General features: G+C 41.6%; 1 protein-coding gene across 4 annotated transcripts in view; it reads right to left on the bottom strand.

Annotated features, from left to right (window-relative positions):
- RNF180 (ring finger protein 180) overlaps window positions 1-12,239 on the bottom strand; it is a 122,301-nt gene extending 110,062 nt beyond the window's left edge. For 2 of the 4 annotated variants that reach the window (XM_024194757.2, XM_024194758.2), the window contains exons 1-3: window positions 12,053-12,239; window positions 6,634-6,772; window positions 482-577 (exon numbers count right to left, since the gene is read on the bottom strand). In XM_024194757.2, the coding sequence (XP_024050525.1) occupies window positions 482-577; window positions 6,634-6,735 (198 nt within the window). In that variant the 5' untranslated portion in view covers window positions 6,736-6,772; window positions 12,053-12,239. Of the gene's footprint in view, window positions 1-481; window positions 578-1,639; window positions 1,727-6,633; window positions 6,773-12,052 lie in introns of those variants that run through there. The other 2 variants (XM_024194759.2, XM_024194760.2) reach the window with 2 other exon arrangements.
- Window positions 12,240-19,949: the final 7,710 nt, after the last annotated feature.

Genomic DNA, 19,949 nt, shown 5'->3' with positions numbered 1-19,949 from the left:
TTGCTTACAAAATCAGACATAAAAATACAAAAGTGTCACAGCACATTACTACTGAAAAATTGCTTACTTTCTCATTTTTATCATTTAATTATAAAATAAATCAATTGAAATATAAATATTATACTTTCATTTCAGTGTATAGTATATAGGGCAGGATAAACAAGTCATTGTCTGTATGAAATTTTAGTCTGTACTTATTTTGCTAGTGCTTTTTATGCAGCCTGTTGTAAAACTAGGCAAATATCTAGATGAGTTGATTACCCTGGAAGACCCCTGCGTATCGCCAGGGATACACGTACCCCTGGTTGAGAACCACTGCCTTAATGCATGTTATTAACTCAAGAAACAGTCCCCCTTATACAAGATACCAGAAGTATATCCATCTGATACATCAGAAATGATGCCCTGACTAATGCCTGCTGCCCCTCTTTATTCTCCAAATAAAATATCAAATGCTATGTTTATAAATCCAGGAACCTACCTTTTCTATTGCACATTTTACCCAGTCTGGAAGAGCTTCCAAGTTCATGTGCCATACATTGCAAGTATACTGAGAAGCATCTGAATAATGTGATTTCTGTTAAATAAAGTCACATTACATTGTTAATCAACATTCATGTATGTATTCGTTTCTTAGAATAGAGCTTTTAGAATCAAATACAAAGGAAATTATTAGAAAATTAGGTAGGGGAGATAACTGTTTAAAAAAATAAAGCACTTCATGGACTGATTAATTTAGTTACTAACTGCTAAATCCATAGATCCTGGGGCACCCACTAAACCGGTAATTGGGTAACTGCTTTAAGTAACAGTGTGTTTCTGGTTCTGCAGACAGTAGACAGATTCTCTGACACGTATTCCTTCGTACCATAGAGAAAATATAAAGTTAGTTTTGCCTTTTCTTTTTTTGATCTGGCAGAACAATGTTTGACCTTGTCTACACTACAACCAAGTGTACTAGTACATTGATTTTAAAAATGGTTTCTCTGCCAGGGCAACATCTGTCTTATATATTTATATTTCTTTCTTTCTTTCATCTGTTCCAGAATAGGCCACTGCATAATCTTAAAAATAGTTTTAAAATTGTTTTTCTAAAATGCTGGTTATTGTAGTATAGACAAGTGTATTACCAAGGTATATTACTGTGTTACAATGGCAATAATGTGAACAACCAAAAAGAAGAAACAAAATTGCGATGAACAAGTATTTGTAACTAAGAATATTTCTAGACAGCAGTTGAGCCTTAAAATTGTTAACGTTTTACCAACTGCACTTTAAGTAATTACAACCATCCACCATCCTTTCATTCTGAAGTTACTGGACATAGAACTAAGTCACTGCAGCATGTATAAGGTATGAAACTCAGCAGGACACGTAGAGTTCTATTGTGCTGGAAATAGGGGAAGAGAGGAGGTATCACAGACATGGCAAATGGATTCCTTACACATAGATCCTCTGTCCATTAGTGGAGGAACTCCGGAAACTACAAAAATTGCTTTGCTAATGCACTGCTGTCTGGGAAAAACTAGATTCTGTCTTCTTCCTGAGGTCCATTGAGAAGACCGGCACAAAGTCAATTTACTCCAGTTTTGCACAAGAGTCAGGATTTCTATCTAAATGTTTATATCATGTTCATCACCTTGGTATCTGGTCCTAAGATTTGTTCCTAAAGTTTCCACCTCTCCAAGTCTTCTTTATTTATTATTCAGCTGCCATTATGTCTTCCACCATGAGTTTGAAGTGAATGCTTTCTCTCAGCCTGGGTACTTAAAGAACAGTTTGGCTGACAACCTGTAGATGATGAACTTATCATTTCAGCACAATACTCGCTTTTCAATGTCCCAGAAAAATTATTTACCTTTAATTGTTATCCTCTGTTGACATGTCACAGCAGAGCACTAGTTTCAATTCCATATTCCTATGAATGATGAAAATGGAGTTCCCTAAGCACTAATTTCTAAAGCATCCAGCATGCACCAATGGAATACTGATGCCCCCAAGTGCTCTGACCACAAGTTCCTTTCCCAGAAGGAGGTGAAACTACTCCCACAATATTAAAAATACCTGAATGATAAAGTAACAAAATCTCAAACTCTGTAGAGGCGGGAGAGAGGTAATCTCTTATAACGTGCAGTAACTTAAAGGACAGCAATAGACAATTAAGTCTCTCTTTTCTGAAGATATATAACCCTAGTCTTTGGAAACTAAAAAGCTCCAAGGATGTCTCTATAAAACAAGGCAGCAATGTAAGAAAAACATGCAACAGGAAGTAGGAACTGCAAACAAGGTTAATGTACTTAACAGTAGACAGACAGGAGATTTTTGAGTGAAGGAATACATTCAATAAATGTTGGTGTTTTTGATAAAGAAAGAACACATCTCTTACAACATACACCAGAAGGAAAGATATTCCAAAAATAAGATAGTTATATGGTGGGAAAGTTTGGATTCCCTTGCTCCAAACAAACTTTCTATAGCACACTAAGGCCTGGTCTACCCTAGGGGGAAGATCGACCTAAGATACGCAACTTCAGCTATGAGAATAGCGTAGCTGAAGTCGACGTATCTTAGTTCGACTTACTTCACGTCCTCACAGCGCGGGGTCGATTGCCGCAGCTCCCCCGTCGACTTTGCTTTTGCCTCTCGACGAGCTTGAGTTCAGCAGTCGATGGGAGAGCAATCGGGGATCGATTTATCGCATCTACACTACACGTGATAAATCGAGCCCCGATAGATCGATCGCTACCCGCCGTACCCTAAGTGTAAACGGGAGCTATGTCTACCTCAGACAGGTGAGGCCTCAGAGATGGGATGCTGACCAGACTGAAGTCTAACAAGATTGAGGTTTTTTTTATTAAATTTCCTGGCCTTCATGTGGGTGATAATCGAGCCTTCCAATTTCAGTTACAACTGTGCATATCCAGAATAACTCCACTGCCTTCAAAGGAGTACTTCTGAATTTACACTACTGAAAGCAGAATTTGGCCCTAACTGTTCTGAGAAAAGATCGGTATAAAGAAAGATTATTCCTAAATGACTATCAAAAATGTGCATAGCAAAAAGGTTCATACAGGAATGTATTATGGCATATTTGAACAAGTTATGTGCATTATATCTCTAACATACAAATTCACTCAAAACAGTTCTGATTATTTTGGGGGGAGATTTTAGCGCACCATCCAGAGAAGATTACTATGTAATTTCAGTAACTCTTGAAAAGTTATTTACATTGTTTAACTGACCAATTAATGTTAACTAATTACAATTTATATACACACATTCCTTTTTAACACCAGTAACAGGATACACTACTAGATAGTCATTTGCCTTTTGGTTGTGTCAAGTTTTTGTTTGCGCTAGAAAGATGTCAATGGATAAAAGAAATCTATAGCTAATACATTTTTTTTAAAATAGCAGTTTAATTGTTGATTTTTAAAAATAACAATAATGCTTTCTTTTTAGATGAGTTGTTTTATCAACTGTGCAGTCTGCAGAGTAACTTTTCTGGTGGAATTTTTATACAGAGAAAATAAAAAGTACATCTGCTGTACATAACTGTAGTAACTTTTCTCTCTGTTAGCATTTTATTTTGCTTTCTAAGATGACAAGAATAGAAAATATTCATATTTCATTTATTTTATTCCTTTATTATTAAAATATTAGGAACCAAATAGCTTTCATAACCTCCTAAATTACTGCAAAGGTTTATACTGTAGAGATAAATGACAGAATGCTAGTGCTATAGCATTTCAGAACAAATTCAAACAATTACCGATCCCTGCTTTACACTTTTTAGGGATCATAGATCCTCACCAAATCATTAGAAAGGACTTCAAAAATAATTAACTAAAGAATTAAAGAACACAGAATATACAAAGGCAACACAAAAAATGTCTTCAGAACATGAGAAATAACAAAAGTGGCATTCTGAGATGCAGTAGTTAATGTACTGTGAAAGAGATTTTCGAATTGGGAAAACTTGGAAGATATCGTTTTATCATAAATTGAAGTGTAGTCCCAATGATAAAGTATAGGAAGAGAATAAATTCTTAATGTAATCACTTACCATAACTCCCATTCTCCTCAATGAGAGTTACATGGATTTGTTGAAGAAATAATATATTCTTATCTATTCTTCTTGTGAAACAGTGAATGGGTTTATTCACATACTATATTTCTAACACAATAACTAAGCACGCTTTAAAAGCTATTAAAAATCCTACAGCAAAAAAAAGGATTCTAACTGCTGTTTTGTACTTAATAATCCCTTTAGTGCTACAGTAGTTTTAAACTATTTCTTTTGAAAAAATCTTGTATCCTACTCTGACAAGTTTCTATATTAAAGTCCTTCCAACAATCCATTTTAATCTAATCCTAAATCAGAGAGATCCCCTTTTGTTTGAAAGCCATCAAACAGAAAACATTAACAAACACCCCCTTCCTCCCCAGACCCTGAACATCTGTAACAACACGGTCAGGGTGAATTTCATTTACACTAAGGCTACTTTACACAGCTCTGGCCATGTCAAGCGGCCTTAAAGAGGGAGTACATTATATTCACACACACATTAGGGCCCCCTCACATGATTAGAAGGGTGTAAATGGCATTATCATAAATGAAAAATCAGGCTCTCAGCCTTCCCACTACCACGGGGATAGTTGATAAGTTCTTGGCCCTGCTGTGCCACCGACAGGACTTTTAATGGCCCAGTCAGTGGTGCTGACCGGAGCCGCCAGTGTCCCTTTTCGACTGAGCGTTCCTGTCAAAAAACGGATACCTAGCAACCCTACCTCTTCTCCGCATTCATATTTGATTCTGTGGCTGCAGAAGTATTTGGGCTCCATTTTACAGATATGCCTCAGGCCAGAACTTGGGCCTAACAATTGAGATATAAATAATGTTGTGAAAAAATCAATACATTGAGACAGCCATATTTTTATGGACATATGAATGATGAATTCTGAGAACAATAGCCTATGAAACTCTAGGGTTTTAAATTGTGTAGTTATGGAAACCAATATGCATTTGTGAGTTTGTAACTGTATAAAATCTCTGATCACTGACTGGCTGTAAAGCAATATTTAATGCTATATTGTTTATATTATTCTCTTAAAAGAATGAAAATTAATTTCAATCCCTAGTCATTACATCCTTCTCCACTGGCAAGCATGGCATTTTGGAGTGTTTCTGGTGCATCAGAAAATCAATATAGTGTATTCTGTTTACTTTTCTCTTTGATCCAACATCATAAAAGATGTCAGCGGGGTGGTGAATATCTTGGGAGACAGCTTGATAATTAACTGCTGTTGCAAAGCAGCAGGAGGTGCTCATCCATTGTTTTCTGTATGATTATTTTTAATTAAGATGTTGTGAATTAAAAAAAAATAGTATTTTAAATGTGTAGGCCATTCTGTTGTAAGAGGCGTCAGCTCTGGTGAGTTATGATATTTTTTATCACATTTCCTATGCCCCACCTTTTTAAAGTAAACAGCAGCAGTCAATCTGACACGTAGAAATATCTGGCATATATAAAATTAACTTTACTAAAAATGCATGTCAGTATGAAACCCACAGAACTCACTGCTACAAGATATTAAGGCAACAAGTTTATTGGGATTCAAAAAAAGGTTTGGACTTTTACATGAATAATAAAAATATCTACATTTACACAAGCTAGCATACAAATGTATAAGGCATATCAACCCTCATCATGCTGCAGAACATAAAGGTAATAACTAAGGTCTAGATTCACAAAGAGGACTTATGCATTGCAGCACCTAACTCCTAGGTTCCCTGCTGCCCAATACAATTCACTGTCCCAAGTTAGGTGCCCAGACTCCCCATGCATTGTATGGGGAGAGTTAGGAGGCTAAGAAAGGGATTCTCAGAAGCCAGAAAAAAGCTCTGGAGAGCTGCCTAAGCTAGCCAGGAGTGAAATGTGGAGGAAAAGGGCTGGGCTTAGGGCCCAGAGCCACAAAAGTTATGTCTACACTGCGTGCAGGAGCGAGCCTCCCAGCGCAGGTTGACAGATAATTGTGTGGATTTGTGTAGGTTGCAAATGAGGGGTGTGTGCTGTGGTGAGGGACTATATGTATTTGAGGTTACTGTGTGTGCTGACTGTGATGTTGTGTTTGGGTTGTGTTCCTGTGTCTGGGGGGATGGGGGTTGTGCTGGGAGATTTGTGTTGATTTATGCAGGTGGGAGTTGGGTCAAGTAATCTACCACCTGTGCAGTCTCCCTCATATTACCAATGAAACTGATGTATGCAAATTAGCTGTAGAGTAAGGGTGGTGATTATGCTACCTCTGACATCGCATTGGTCTAAGACTCTTGGCATGGCATAGATACATGCCTTACTGTAGCTGTACACCACACAGGAGTAATTTGTTAAATTAAAATGGCTAAGAACATAAAATCTGGATGGTAACAGACAACAAAACCCAGTGATGATTCAACCTGGTGATATTCCGAAGAGAAAGAGCCCTGAACCATGCTTGTTGCTGTTTTCATTGCTTCACACTGACTGTACAGACATTTTGGCTGCAGAGTGACACACAGCGACATTCCTGGAATCTTATTATATATAGGTACTAAAATCAATGGCAATGGAAAAATAAAGAAGCTATACTTACTTCAAATAGTTGTTTTCCATTACATTTTATGAGGCAATCAGAATTTGCTATGTATTTTCTACACTTCCAGCAACGAAGCATGTCAACTTCTAGACTATTCATTTTAACGTCTGGTTCTTCAACTGTTTATCTGTTAGAGCTATAAAGACAATAAAAATGTATAATTCATTTAAGCACCTATAATCTGTTCAAATTACAGAGGGTGTCAGCCTGCGATTCTGAGTCACATGAACAGTCCCTACTCACACTAGCAACATATACTATTACAACTTTGATTTTATATAATACTTTTCATCCAGCTAATTGCTCCTAGGGGAATTCTGCGCCAAACAATTAAAAATTCTGCGCACAATATTTTAAAATTCTGCAAATTTTATTTGTCAAAATAATACTACATAATCGTGCCAGTTTCAATTATTTTGGTAATTTATTTCAAAATAACTGTCATTAAGTATGTCTGTAACAATACAGACACTCATAAAAATTCCCCCAGGAGACGAGTTAAAGAAACCTCTACGACAGCCCAGTTCCTGTATCCTTGTCTCCTCCCTCCCCTAGAGCTCAGCCGGTGGGCCAGACACCCACAACCCCTCCCTCCCAGAACCCAGCCATAGGACCCCCACAGCCAATACACCCAAACCCCAGCCGCGGGGTCCCCCAGCCCAGACACCTGCCCCTCTACCCCTCAGAGCCCAGGGATCCAGAGGGAGAAATAGCTTGATGCTCGGTCCCAGGCTTGTGTGGAGTTTCCTGCATGCCGCTGTCTCCTTCCCTCAGGGCATGTGGGGAACTGCAGCTGCCGGGAACCCTTTAGCTCCTTTCTCCTCCCCACAGCAGTGTCTTCTATATGCGAGCTGGGCTCTGCTGGGTCCAGTGGCCCCTAGTGGCAGCCCACAGCACTGCAGCCCATTTCTGTGAGGGAAAGGAAATTCAGCTTGCACAATGTTAATTTCTGCAAGATTCTGCATTGCACAATAGCAAAGATTTCCCCCAGGAGTAAATAGTTATATAGCACCATATATCTGCATAGTTCTTTAGAATACCAAAAAGACAAGGTCCCTTCCCCACTGAGTTTACTATCTAAAGCTCTGATCCGGCAAGTTACTCTGTGTGAGAGGACCCCTACCATTACAGTCAACAGGGACATCACTCTGGGCCAAGGGTCAGCCCACTTGCAAGACAGAAACTTAAATTAAGACACCACCAAACAGAAAGAGATGACATTTGATATTCTGTCTTTGCTCATCACTGTATTCCATAATTTTCTTTGGTCTTCCCTATGACTCTTCCCTGAAGACTCTTCCCCATCCCAATTTCTCTTTCAAACTTTCTGTCAGGGACCTCATAAAACTCTCCCTTTCCCCCTGCCCTCCCAGAAATCCACCTCCTGTTCCAGTCCCCTGCTTTTTCTGATTTCCTTGGCCCAGCTACTTGAAAATTAAACCTAAGATTTATGTTTAAAGGTCTCCTGGATCATGGTGCTCTGGCCATCCCTATTCTAAGCCTTGAAAGATTACATTGAAATTAAAATCAGCATTTAAAATTAGTGGCAAAAGATTACAGAAAGGATTCTGTGTGTGCCTGCAATATCAATTTGCAACTGAGTCAACAATTTCACACTTATTTCTATTGACTTTTCATTAATAATACACTGAGAGATATCTAACAAATTGTTTGTACAGCCTATTGCCTTCCTTTGCATTTCTCTCTAACAAGCAATAGCCGAGGATGCATGTCATCTATCTGCTCGGTTTCCGAAGAAAGATCATCTGATTAAAGGAAAAGCGATGAAATGATGCAAATATTTATGTCAAAAACTGAGTACTTGTTTCAGCAGAAAGTACTTGCTCTTCATTCTGCTTTTTCCTCCACAATAAACTAGGCTTCTGCTCTCTTACCAAAGCTTTAGTTGTAACAATATTCTGTTTACTTAAATGGTAACTATGATTATAACATACAACCAGACTATTAAAAAAAACAACCCATGCTCAGACACTGAAATAAGACAGATCCGCTTCAGTGCTTTTCATATTTTTCTGCAGCTTTCAATCCGCAGGTAAAGTATGAACTTATGTTAAAACTCCAGTATTCTTTTATTTCTAGACAAACTAATAGAATAGTATTAGTAGTAAGTAGGACCTTCAGATCAATATTAGTTGAACGAAAGATCATGGTAGGTGCATTTAAGCAAAAACAGAATATTCACATTCAAGACCTTGTCTTGCACATGGCAAAAATTTAATAAAATGCAAATGCTTTGAACCACACAGGACATCCCTGTATCTTGAGTTTTGCCTACACAGCTACTGTCAACACAGTTATTTTAATAGCCCATCAGCATATGACATATTTGAAAGCAGCAGTCAAAGGGTATACAAAAGTTAAATGTCTCTCTCAAGAAAGTATTCAATTCAAATTCAGGTTTTGAAATGTAATGAATACGATCACTCAGGGAATGCTGCTGCAAATATAATTTTGAACACACCTTAAATGCACTGTGAAAATGTAATTCCAAATTATGCATTTATAAATATTACAAAATTAGCTTTGATCTATTTGACTAATGGTAGGTCTTTCTTGTCTATCTTATAATATACATTAATAATTATGTATTTAGTCCAACAATGCACCAACGAGGATCTCAAGAGTACAACCAATCTATAAGGACTGCAAGGGGTGTTTCTTTGTATATAGTTTTGAGTTTCTTTGACTAGCTCAAATTTGTATTTCAGAAGTTTCCAAATAAAGCTCTCATCCTTGACATTTACCTGTATTCAAACAAGGCCTGTTTATCTATATATTACATTATGCTCCATTTCATTTTTCATACCATTAAAAGAATCCATCTTATTATAACAACATCTGGCACCCACTCAATCATTTATTTTGCTAAATAGATGATCACTTGCTTTTTGTTGCTTCACAATATGAGCATGTTCAAAACAGATTTTTCTTATCTGCCCCATGTCCATATGCAAAGACAGTTTAGTTAATTTTATGCATTCATAATAAGAATTTTACAGTAACTGTCTCATTTCTTTACTACTTTTTCTGTCAGAAAATGCCGTTAGTGTACAGCTATGTCAAACCATAGTTTAAAAAATGGAAATAAATAACTTGGAGGAACAAATTACAGCAGTTTGCAGTATTATTCTACCCTAGCAGTTGTTTTTAATGAGAAAATTCCTGAAGGTCTATTAAAGTTCTGCACACCTGTGCTTTTCTTCAGTTCTCACTATGGAGGAAACAGACAACCTATAGCCCAATTTGTTGCAAATAAAGATCTGTGTAACAAAAGGGTTTTTTTTTTAAGTAAATGCTTGCATATAATCTCCCATAATGAACTCTGCTTCTTTAGTGCTAGACTTGGCACAAATGTGTCTGTGGGGTTTGTATTTTTCAGAAGCAGAATACGAATTCTTACTGAAGTGGATGATAAGGGGGAAAACAGTACAGTCTTAACAATAGATTACTTTGTTATTTTGCAAAGTCTATACTAAAATGAGTAGTGTTTAGGGGGACTGCTTCTTTGTTAAGTACTTCAACAGTAGTACCATAGCAATTTTAATTGTACAGTGCTGTACTATAATAGCTGACTTAAATTAATAATAGAATGGAGAACTTCACATTTAAATCAGTCTCATATGTTCAGAAACCTTTAGCTGAAGAGCACTGTGAACTTAAAAGGCTAATCATAGCCAGAATATGAGTGGAACCTGAAGTTCAAGCCACCCTTATATGCAGAGAGGTTAGTAGTGAGGTACCCCAAGAATCATTGAAGCACAATTGTTCAACATAGGTGACTAACAACCTAGAAGGTGGAGTGAATAGTGAAGAGAAAACATTTGCCAATAACATTCTTTAGATTAGTCAAGACTTGTAATGACCATGAGGACCTTCAAAAGGACCAGAGAAGACTAAGTAACTGGGCAATACAACGCAAGAAAAATTCAACATAGACAAGTGCAAAATAATTCAAATTGGAAAGCATAACTTTAACAACTAATATACACCAGAGTGCATTCTGAATTAGTTTAATTTCTCAGAAACGAGATGTAAGCATTGTGGACAGCTCAGTGAAGACATCTCTGAAAATATTATAATGCTGTTACATAGGTGGAATTAGGGTGACCAGATGTCCCGATTTTATAGGGACAGTCCCGATTTTGGGGTCTTTTTCTTATATAGGCTCCTATTACCCCCCACCCACCCCCGTCCCGATTTTTCACACTTGCTGTCTGGTCACCCTAGGTGGAATGGAGAAACCCACAGCCTCCTCTCCCCAAACACTGATCAGCTCCAGAAGCTCAGCATTGCTCCAAGCAGGAGATCCTTTGCTCCCTGGAGCAGGCATTGTCACCTGGCCAGATGATAAGTGAGCACTTGCCAAGAAAACAGGAAGGAGAGTTTCAAAGCTCCGGGGGCTTTACAGGGGGAGGGGTGGATGTCTGTTTACCTGGCAGCAGAGCTGCTGGCCAGAGTGGTCACTTAGACACTATGGGATATCCTCCAGAGGCTAAAAGTTCTGTAAACTGGGAGAACGTGTCTTCACTTACACACTACCGCAAAAGTATCACCAGTAAGAGCTGTATGCCTCTCATGGAGGTGGTTTTCTGAGTTTCATCGCAAAAAGTCATTGACAAGTGTAGATGCTCCCATGGTTTTTGCGCAAAAGAGGGATTTTTTTCCACTTTAAATGGCAAATGTAGACATGCCCTTAAGCACTACAGTGGTGCAGCTGTACCGCTAGACAAGCCCCAACTCGCTGGTCTTTACCACCCTTCAGCTTGACAGCAGGAAGGCACAAACCATTTGAATTGCATTGTGTCAGAAGGAACCGGACGTCCATAGAGCTCGGCCAAGCCTGCTGATACCAGCAGTGCAGGCGAGGTGAGGGATCACGGGGGTAACTCACGCTGGCCTCGGGGACCCACTGGCAGCTGAGCTAGTTCTTCATTGCACAAAGCGGAGAGATCACGAACTCCAACCAGCTCCCTGGAGGCACAGCCCCAGTAGTAGGGTGAGCAGGCAGCAAATGTGAAAAATCAGGACAGTGGGTCAGGGTGGGGGGTAAGTGGCGAGAGCCACCGGCGGGTTTTCCCCTCCCCAAGCACACAAGCAACCTGCGGCGCGTCTCCCCGGGGAGGCGCGTGGGGAGGGGACCCAGCAGCGGCCTCGGGAAACTCGGCCGGTTTGACAGCGACCCCGCAGCCAAGCCCGCCCCGGCCCGTCGCTGGCCACGGAGCGCCGCAGCCAGTAACGGACCCCACGCACCCCCCGGGAGGGGCCGCCCAGCCCCACTCGGAGGCCGGGCCTGCCCCGCAGGCTGGGGATGGCTGTGTCCCGGGCTGGCGCCTGGCGCGGCCGCCCCGGCTTAGGGGCAGCAGGCCAGGCGGAGCTAGCAGCGCCCCCCGCTTACCGTACGGGGGTGTCCGTCAGTCAGGCCGCGGCGCCGGCCGCTCGAGCAGGCGCGGGGCCGGGTACTGGCGGAGACTCCGGGTTGGGTGCAACAGCTGCCGACGGGAAGAGACGGGCGACAAACAGCAGCGAAAAGCGCTCCGTGCCGGGGTATGGGGCAGGCTGGGGCGGTGGGAAGCAGCTGCTGCACCGGGGACTGCGGGGGCTGGGAGACGGGGTGCGGGCTCCAGTGTGTGACACAGTTAGCAACTGGAACTGCTGATCCCCCTCCCCGCGCCGCCGCCGCTGCTTCCGCCTCCTGGGGTGAGGGAGAGACAACAGGGCAGCGCAAGGTGCCTCTTCACTCAGCCCGGCCCGACTGGGGATGGGTGTTAGGGAAGGGGTCTAGACCAGGGGTAGGCAACCTATGGCACGTGTGCCGAAGGCGGGATGCAAGCTGATTTTCAGTGGCACTCACACTGCCCAGGTCCTGGCCACCGGCCCAGGAGGCTCTGCATTTTGTTTAATTTTAAATGACGCTTCTTAAACATTTTAAAAACCTTATTTACTTGACATACAACAATAGTTTAGTTATACACCTCTACCCTGATATAACGCTGTCCGCGGGAGCCAAAAAATCTTACCGCATTACAGGTGAAACCGCGTTATATCGAACTTGCTTTGATCTGCCAGAGCGCGCAGCCCCGCCCCCCCCCGGAGCGCTGCTTTACCGCATTATATCCGAATTCATGTTATATCGGGTTGCGTTATATCGGGGTAGAGGTGTATATTATAGACTTATAGAATGAGACCTTCTAAAAACGTTAAAATGTATTACTGGCACGCGAAACCTTAAATTAGAGTGAATAAATGAAGACTCGGCACACCACTTCTGAAAAGTTGTCGACCCCTGGTCTAGACCCTTTCCCAGGGGTCAGCTGCAAGTTTAATGGCCGTTTGGATGAAGGAGCAGATGAAGACACTCTAGTGTTGGTATCCCGGAGCCCCTGTCAGGGACCAGACCACATTGGGCTAGGCGCTGTACAAACACAGAGTCCCTACACATCTTACAAACTATACCACAGGAGACAACAGATGGCTAGACGCAGACGGGTGTACAAGAAAACAACAAGACACTTATCAGTGACGGGCAGGAATCACAGCACAACAGCAGTCTAACTGTCAGTCAAGTTTTTTGTAGGAATCATCCCATATGAGCATCCCCTATTAGACACTGGCTCTGAGCTGTGTTGCCAATCCCTCATGTTCAGGTATCATGAGGCAAACTCCAAAAAAATCATGATTGGCTTAAAATACATTAGATTTGTAATAGTAATAACTTTTAGGTTCATTTTATTTACCTTCAGGTTTTTGAGCCATCAGGGTGCACCAGTCACATTTCCAAGCTTTTCTCTAAAACCACAAGAGCTAGATACTTTTTTAATGAAAGAGGAGTCTCATGTAATCAAAAGGATTACAGGAGCTGGGGTTTTAAGTACAACACCAAATATCTCAATAATTCACAATAAACTTACAGCAAAAATACTGCTGTTTCAATGGGACATTTAAACTTTCCCATCAGGCTTTTTAAACAAATCTTCCTCATTCAGCTTGTCCAAGTCTCACATCCATTTAGAATATAACATAAGAATGGCTCTACTAGTCAGATCAATGGTTCAGCTAGCCCAGTATCCTGTCTTCTCACAGTGTCCAATGCCAGATGCTTCAGAAGGAATGAACAGAACAGGACAATTAGCAAGTGATCCATCCCCTGTCATCGAATCCTGCTTTCTGGCAGTCAGAGTTTAGGGACACCCAGACAATGGGGTTACATCCCTGACCATCTTGGCTAGTAGCCATTGATGGCCCTATCCTCATGAACTTATCTAATTCTTTTGAACCCAGTTATACTTTTGGCCTTCACAACCTGCCTTGGCAATAAGTTCCACAGGTTGACTGTGCGTTATGTAAAGAAGTACTTCCTTATGTTCGTTTTAAACCTGCTGCCTAATAATTTCATTGGGTGATCCTTGGTTTCCATGTTAAGGGATAAATAACATTTCATTATTCACTTTTTCCACATCATTCATGATTTTATAGACATCTATGCCACCCTTAGTCGAGTCGTCTCTTTTCTAAACTAAACAGTCCCAGTCTTTTTAATTTCTCCTTGTATGGAAACTGTTCCATACCCCTAATAATTTCTGTCTGCCCTTTTACACTTGACTTGCCAGAGTTTATGCTCCTTTCTATTTTCCTCAGTAGGATTTGACTTCCAATCATGGGCGGTGGGTATAATAGGCCAGGGGAGACTCTGCCTCCCCGGCACTGCCGCGGCCACTGGACTCCTGGTTGTGGGGTTTGGCAGGGGAAGATTTTGTTTTATTATGCCCCATGCAGGTTCTGGCTGAGGAGGCAGTATGTGCTATTCAGTTTCCTGGGCTCATCAGTCATCTCCCTGGACTCCAGAGAGATTACGGATGAACCCAGGAAGCTGCGTAGCAAATACTGCCTCCTCAGCTGCCCTGGAACCTGCCTGGGGCATAGCAAAAGTTTCTTCCGAGGAGAGTCCGAGATGCTTTTCCCCGTGGCAGCTTAGGGTCTGGGGAGGTGCAGCGCAGCTGGCTCAGGACACCTCCGGGCGAGGGAGGGGGCGAGGCAGTAGGGGCAGAGCTGGGGGCTAGCCTCCCCAAAGGGGGGGGCTCCACACACTGCCCATGCTTCCAATTTTTAAAATATGTCATTTTATTTCTAACCACCTCTTTTACTCTGTTGTTTAACCATGGTGGCATTTTTTGGTCCTCTCACTGTTTATTTAATTTGGGGCATACATATAGTTTGAACCTCTATTATGGTGTTTTAAAAAAGTTTCCATGCAGTTTACAGGCATTTCATTCTTGTGACTCTTCCTTTTTAATTTCTGTTTAACTAGCATCCTCATTTCTGTGTAGTTCCCCCTTTTGAAATTAAATGCTACTGTGGTAGGTTTCTTTGGCATTTTCTCCCCTACAAGGATGTTACATTTAATTTCATTATGATTTCTATTACCAAGCACTTCCGCTACATTCGCCTCTTGGACCAGATCCTGTGGACCACTTAGGACTAAATCAAGAATTGCCTCTCCCCTTGTGGGTTCCTGGACTAGCTGCTCCAAAAATCAGTCAATAACGGTGTCTAGAAATTTTATCTCTGCCTCTCATCCTCAGGTGTCATGTTCCCATTCAATATGAGATAGTTGAGATCCCTCATTATTATTGAATTTTCTATTTTTGTAGCCTCTCTAAGCTCCCTGGGCATTTCACAGTCACTGTCACCATCCTGGCAAAGGGATCAGTAGTATATTCCTGCTGCCTGTATTTCTTTCCTCAGTCTACATAAACTCAATGTATACCAAATTTGCCTTTATCTTGCACCCAAACTTGCTGTTATCATCTGTTCTTCAAAAAATATTTACACCTTTAATACTAAATCATGAACCTGAGTTTATAATAATCCTTACTCCATCCCTGTCTCAATTATTTTAATCTCCCTGAGTTTGCATTCATACTGGACTATACATTCAGTGTCTGTACAGATATTTTGCATGCTACTTCTATTTTTTCATCTTTAAAAACTTGTTACTGATCAAACATGGCATCTTTTTATAGTGCTATAAGGTAAAGCCACCTCCCACACAAGTGTTTATGTAAAAAAATCCTCTTTTAAAGATGAAGTCATCTGTTTCCCATTTTAGGACAGAGTGGTCTGTTGGTAAATATTTTAATATACAGTGACCTATCATTTTTCCCTGATGCAAGGAACAGTAGTCAGAGTAGGACCCGAGGCTGGAAAGTTCCGATTTTTAAAGAAGACCCAGTTTTCAACTCCTTCTGCCAGTCTTGCTTCTTGCACTCCAGATAGGCTTCATCCCCAGGAAGAACAGGTGGTTTCCATCACTGCACTGCCCTCCTTTTGAGATTGTGGCTGTATGACTCCCTGGGGCCTAGGAACCTCACTGATGGATTGTCATGCAGATCCAGTCAACCAGCATATTCATCAGCTGCCCTTGCTACATCCTTCATCCTTGGAAAATTCTACTAATGTTTTGGGGTTGTACTAATGCTCATAGACCCCTCCAGTGAAGGAGAGGGTGCATCTACTTTCCGATGCTGCAAACTCCCATCATAGATATTCTATGGCTGGTTAATGAGTTATAAAAAGGTGCCAATGTATTCTAGAGTTGTAAAATTGCCATGGAATCCTCTCCTCACTGTAGAAGACTGATTTTGAAGCTAAGCTTCTAGTCTTTTATAACATTCCTAGCCCTTCTGACTGTGGAGAAAATCTTGAAAACATGAACATGAAAAATTGATGCATTGTTGTTTTCCTGAAATCTCACAAACACTGAAACTATAGTTCAGTGGTGTGCGCTATCCCCATTCACCAACTCTGTAAGCTAAAAACACTTTAAATCTCAACACTTAACTATTTCACTACTCATCGTTTTAGCAGAAATATCTAGCTTGTGCTTTTCCCAATGGCAAACTGCCTCCCACCTCTACCCTCGTGGGGAATTCGAGATTTAAGGCCATGTCTGCACTACCACTTTTGTCAGTATAACTTATGTCGCTCAGAAGCATGAAAAAACACACCCCTGAGCAACATAAGTTACACCAACAGAAGTACAGGTATGGACAGTACTATGTTGGTGGGACAGCTTCTCCCACCGACGTAGCTACCGCCGCTCATAGAAGTAGTTTTATTATATCGACAGGAGAGCTCTCTCCCATTGGCATAGAGCGGCTACAAGAGCGATCTTACAGCGGCATAGCTGCATCACTACAGTTGTGTCGCTGAAAGTTCGCTAGTGTAGACATGGCCTAAATAAGTAAAACAGGAGATAGTGTACTAATTGTATTGTTGTGGGTTCAGTGAAGCATCCTTGAGGCTGGTGGGCATAGCAGCTGCCCTTCATTTAAGATAACTGTGAGAGAGAGTTACACAGCCACCTAAAACAATGGCATATATGAGACCACCCACGAATTTGAACCATGTAGGCAGAAGGTATTGGCTGGGCATTGTTTGGGTAAGTGTGTGTGTTGGGGCTGTAAGCAAAGAAACAATCTCCCTTTATTTTGGTTCCAGCTGTGCTCAGGAAAACAGGACTTTGTACATTCTTTGTAAACAAACAAGATTGCATCAAAGGTACCAGATTCCACCCTCTCTCCTTCAAACTGGAAAAAAACTACAAGAATCTGAATTTGGCAAGTCACACAGGTCAAAGAAGACTATTATTCATTTTCACAATCTCACACTGCCACAGAATCCTATGCACAACTGCAGTAGTCACGCCGGAACTTGGCAAACTCAAGCAGGTGATTAAGACATTTTTTTTAGCTTGCTTTTCTGGTCATAGCAGTAGTGCAGAGGAGAATTGTCCAGACTGGCTAAGCCAAGCTTTTATCAGCGAGGAGCCAAAGATAGGAGAGAGGCATCAGAAGAAAGAGCCTTATACGAGAGAAAATAATATGATTATTGTATAGTATTTGTACTATTGTAGCATCTAGGAGCACTAATTATATACAAGGACTCCATTACGTTAGGTGCTGTATAAACAAAACAAAAAGATAGATTGTAAGCTCTTTGGGGGCAGGGACTAAGTATAAGCCAAGAGACAACCGACGGACAGACAGACAGACAGATGGGGGAGTACAAGGAAACAGTATTTGTCAGCATGATAGGCATTCATCTCAGCACACCAGCAGCCTAACCATTTCTGAGTTTTTTTTATAGGCATCACAGCAAAGGAGAGTTTTAACAAGGGATTTGGAAGAGGAAAATCAGGGACAGCCTGGGAGAAAGCACGAAGGTGCTTGTTTGAAAAATTGACAAGTGAGAGATGGAGGCTGGTATAATGGGTCTATTGGAGGCAGGAGCTGCTATCCTGATAGTGAATGAGCAATGATAGGCATGATGTGGATAGGCTGTGAAGAGCCTTAAAAATGAATATAAGTAGCTAATGTTTGATGCGGGAGGATGGGGGAGCCGGACGAGGGGTGACAGGGTCAAAGTGACTGGCTGGGAAAATGATCTTTGCAGCAGCATTCTAAATGAGGGGCAAGACTGATTTGTCAAGGCCAGAGAAAAGATGTTCTAGTCATTGAGATGTAAGATGATGAAAGCCTGGGCAAGAGTTTTAGCTATGCAGATGGATAGGAAAGGCCATATTTAGAGGTGTTATACAAAAAAAATTGGCAAAATTTAGCCTGGATTTGAAGTCCTAGAGAAAGGTCTGAGTTGAAGGTGACATCCATATTACTGGGGTAAGTAACAGGCAGGAGGGTAGTGTTATCCTCAGTGAGTGAGGAAAGAGATAGCAGGGAGGGCTTGGGCAAAGGAAAGTTTAAGAGCTTTGTTTTAGCCATGTTGAGTTTGAAGCGATGGCCGGACATCCACAAGGAGCAACCTCAGATTCACATCCCAGGTGTCGCTCAAGTTTCATTTGACTCAATGGAGAAGGTGCTATCAGCTGGCTCCCTTCTCACCTAGACTGGTCTGGACATTTCTCAGGATCAGGAACATGGTGAGATGGCAAAGCCTAGGGCAGGGATCGGCAACTTTTGGCACGCGGCTCACCAGGGTAAGCACCCTGGCGGGCCAGGCCGGTTTGTTTACCTGCCACATCCGCAGGTTCAGCCGATCGCGGCTCCCACTCGCCGCGGTTTGCCGCTCCAGGCCAATGGGGGTGGTGGGAAGCAGCGGCCAGCACATCCCTCGGCCCGCAGGAGGCTTACCCTGGCGAGCTGCATGCCAAAGGTTGCCGATCCCTGGCCTAGGGTCTCAGCAAGTGAGGACCATGATGGTGAAGCTTAGTGTTACAAAGTCACACTTTTTTCTTCCTCCTCTCCTCATTCCCAACCAAGTTGCCAAGTACTATCTGGGGGGAAAAAAACTGTTCAAAAAGTGGGGACAACTTTGTCTCATTGAAATTAGCCAACCAAAACAAACATCCATATATGGGAACTTCCTTACATCTCAATAACATTTTGGCCTGTTATAACACTTCTGTGACTTCACCAGGAGCTTTTGAAACTCCTAATCTCAAGTCTTTCACTTGAAACCCATCCAGAGTACATTCTATTCTATATAGGTTCTTATACCACCATGCTCATCACTGTAGTAGCTGAGTGACTTCCAGTAGCGCATTAAGCAACATGATTAAACATATGTCATGTATTCGTTTACTATACTCTCTGCAGGGGGAGAAGTGTGTGCAGTAGAGTGTCTTGTTTTGGTACAGTTTGGTAGGTGATTTTTTGTGTGTTTGTTGTGGTGGTGTCTCAAAATTCACATTGCTGTGTATCTATGAAAAGGTGGCAGGGTCAAAGACATGAATCTTGCACTTGGAGGGCAATGTGGTATTAGGTTTGTGAGGATCTTTAGTTCCTGGGGGAATTCATTCCACAGTTTTGGCCTGGCACCCAAGAAAGTTCTGTCTCCTGCACAGACGAGCTTCACCCTTACTGTAGAGAGTTGCATTGTGCCACGATTTTCATCCAGGAGACTTAGGCAGTCTTTTAGATATTCTAGGCCCAGCTCATGGATCATATTGAAGATAAAGATCAAGACCTTAAACTTGATTCAAAATTCTATGGGAAGCTATTGTAGAGAGCAGAGGACAGGTCTTCTGTGCTTGCCATAGCCAGTGTTGCAGAGAAGACGTGCTGCAGTGTTCTGTACTAGTTGGAGTTTGCTAAATTCTAAAGGCTTCAGGCCCAGCCATATAGTCTTGCCAAGAAGTGACAGAGACATGAATAACTGAGGCCAGGTCATCTTCCAACAGGAAGGAATTGAGTCTTCTAGCCAGCTTGAGTTGATAGAAAGCATTACTCATGGATGCTGCTACATGAGAGTTTAGTGTAAGTGAGGAATCAAAGGAA

Source organism: Terrapene carolina, unplaced genomic scaffold, assembly GCF_002925995.2.
Source record: "Terrapene carolina triunguis isolate 2854851 unplaced genomic scaffold, T_m_triunguis-2.0 Scaffold69, whole genome shotgun sequence".
NCBI lineage: Eukaryota > Metazoa > Chordata > Testudines > Emydidae > Terrapene > Terrapene triunguis.
The sequence above is the reverse complement of the archived record's forward strand: the minus strand, read 5'-3'. Positions and strand labels throughout refer to the sequence as shown.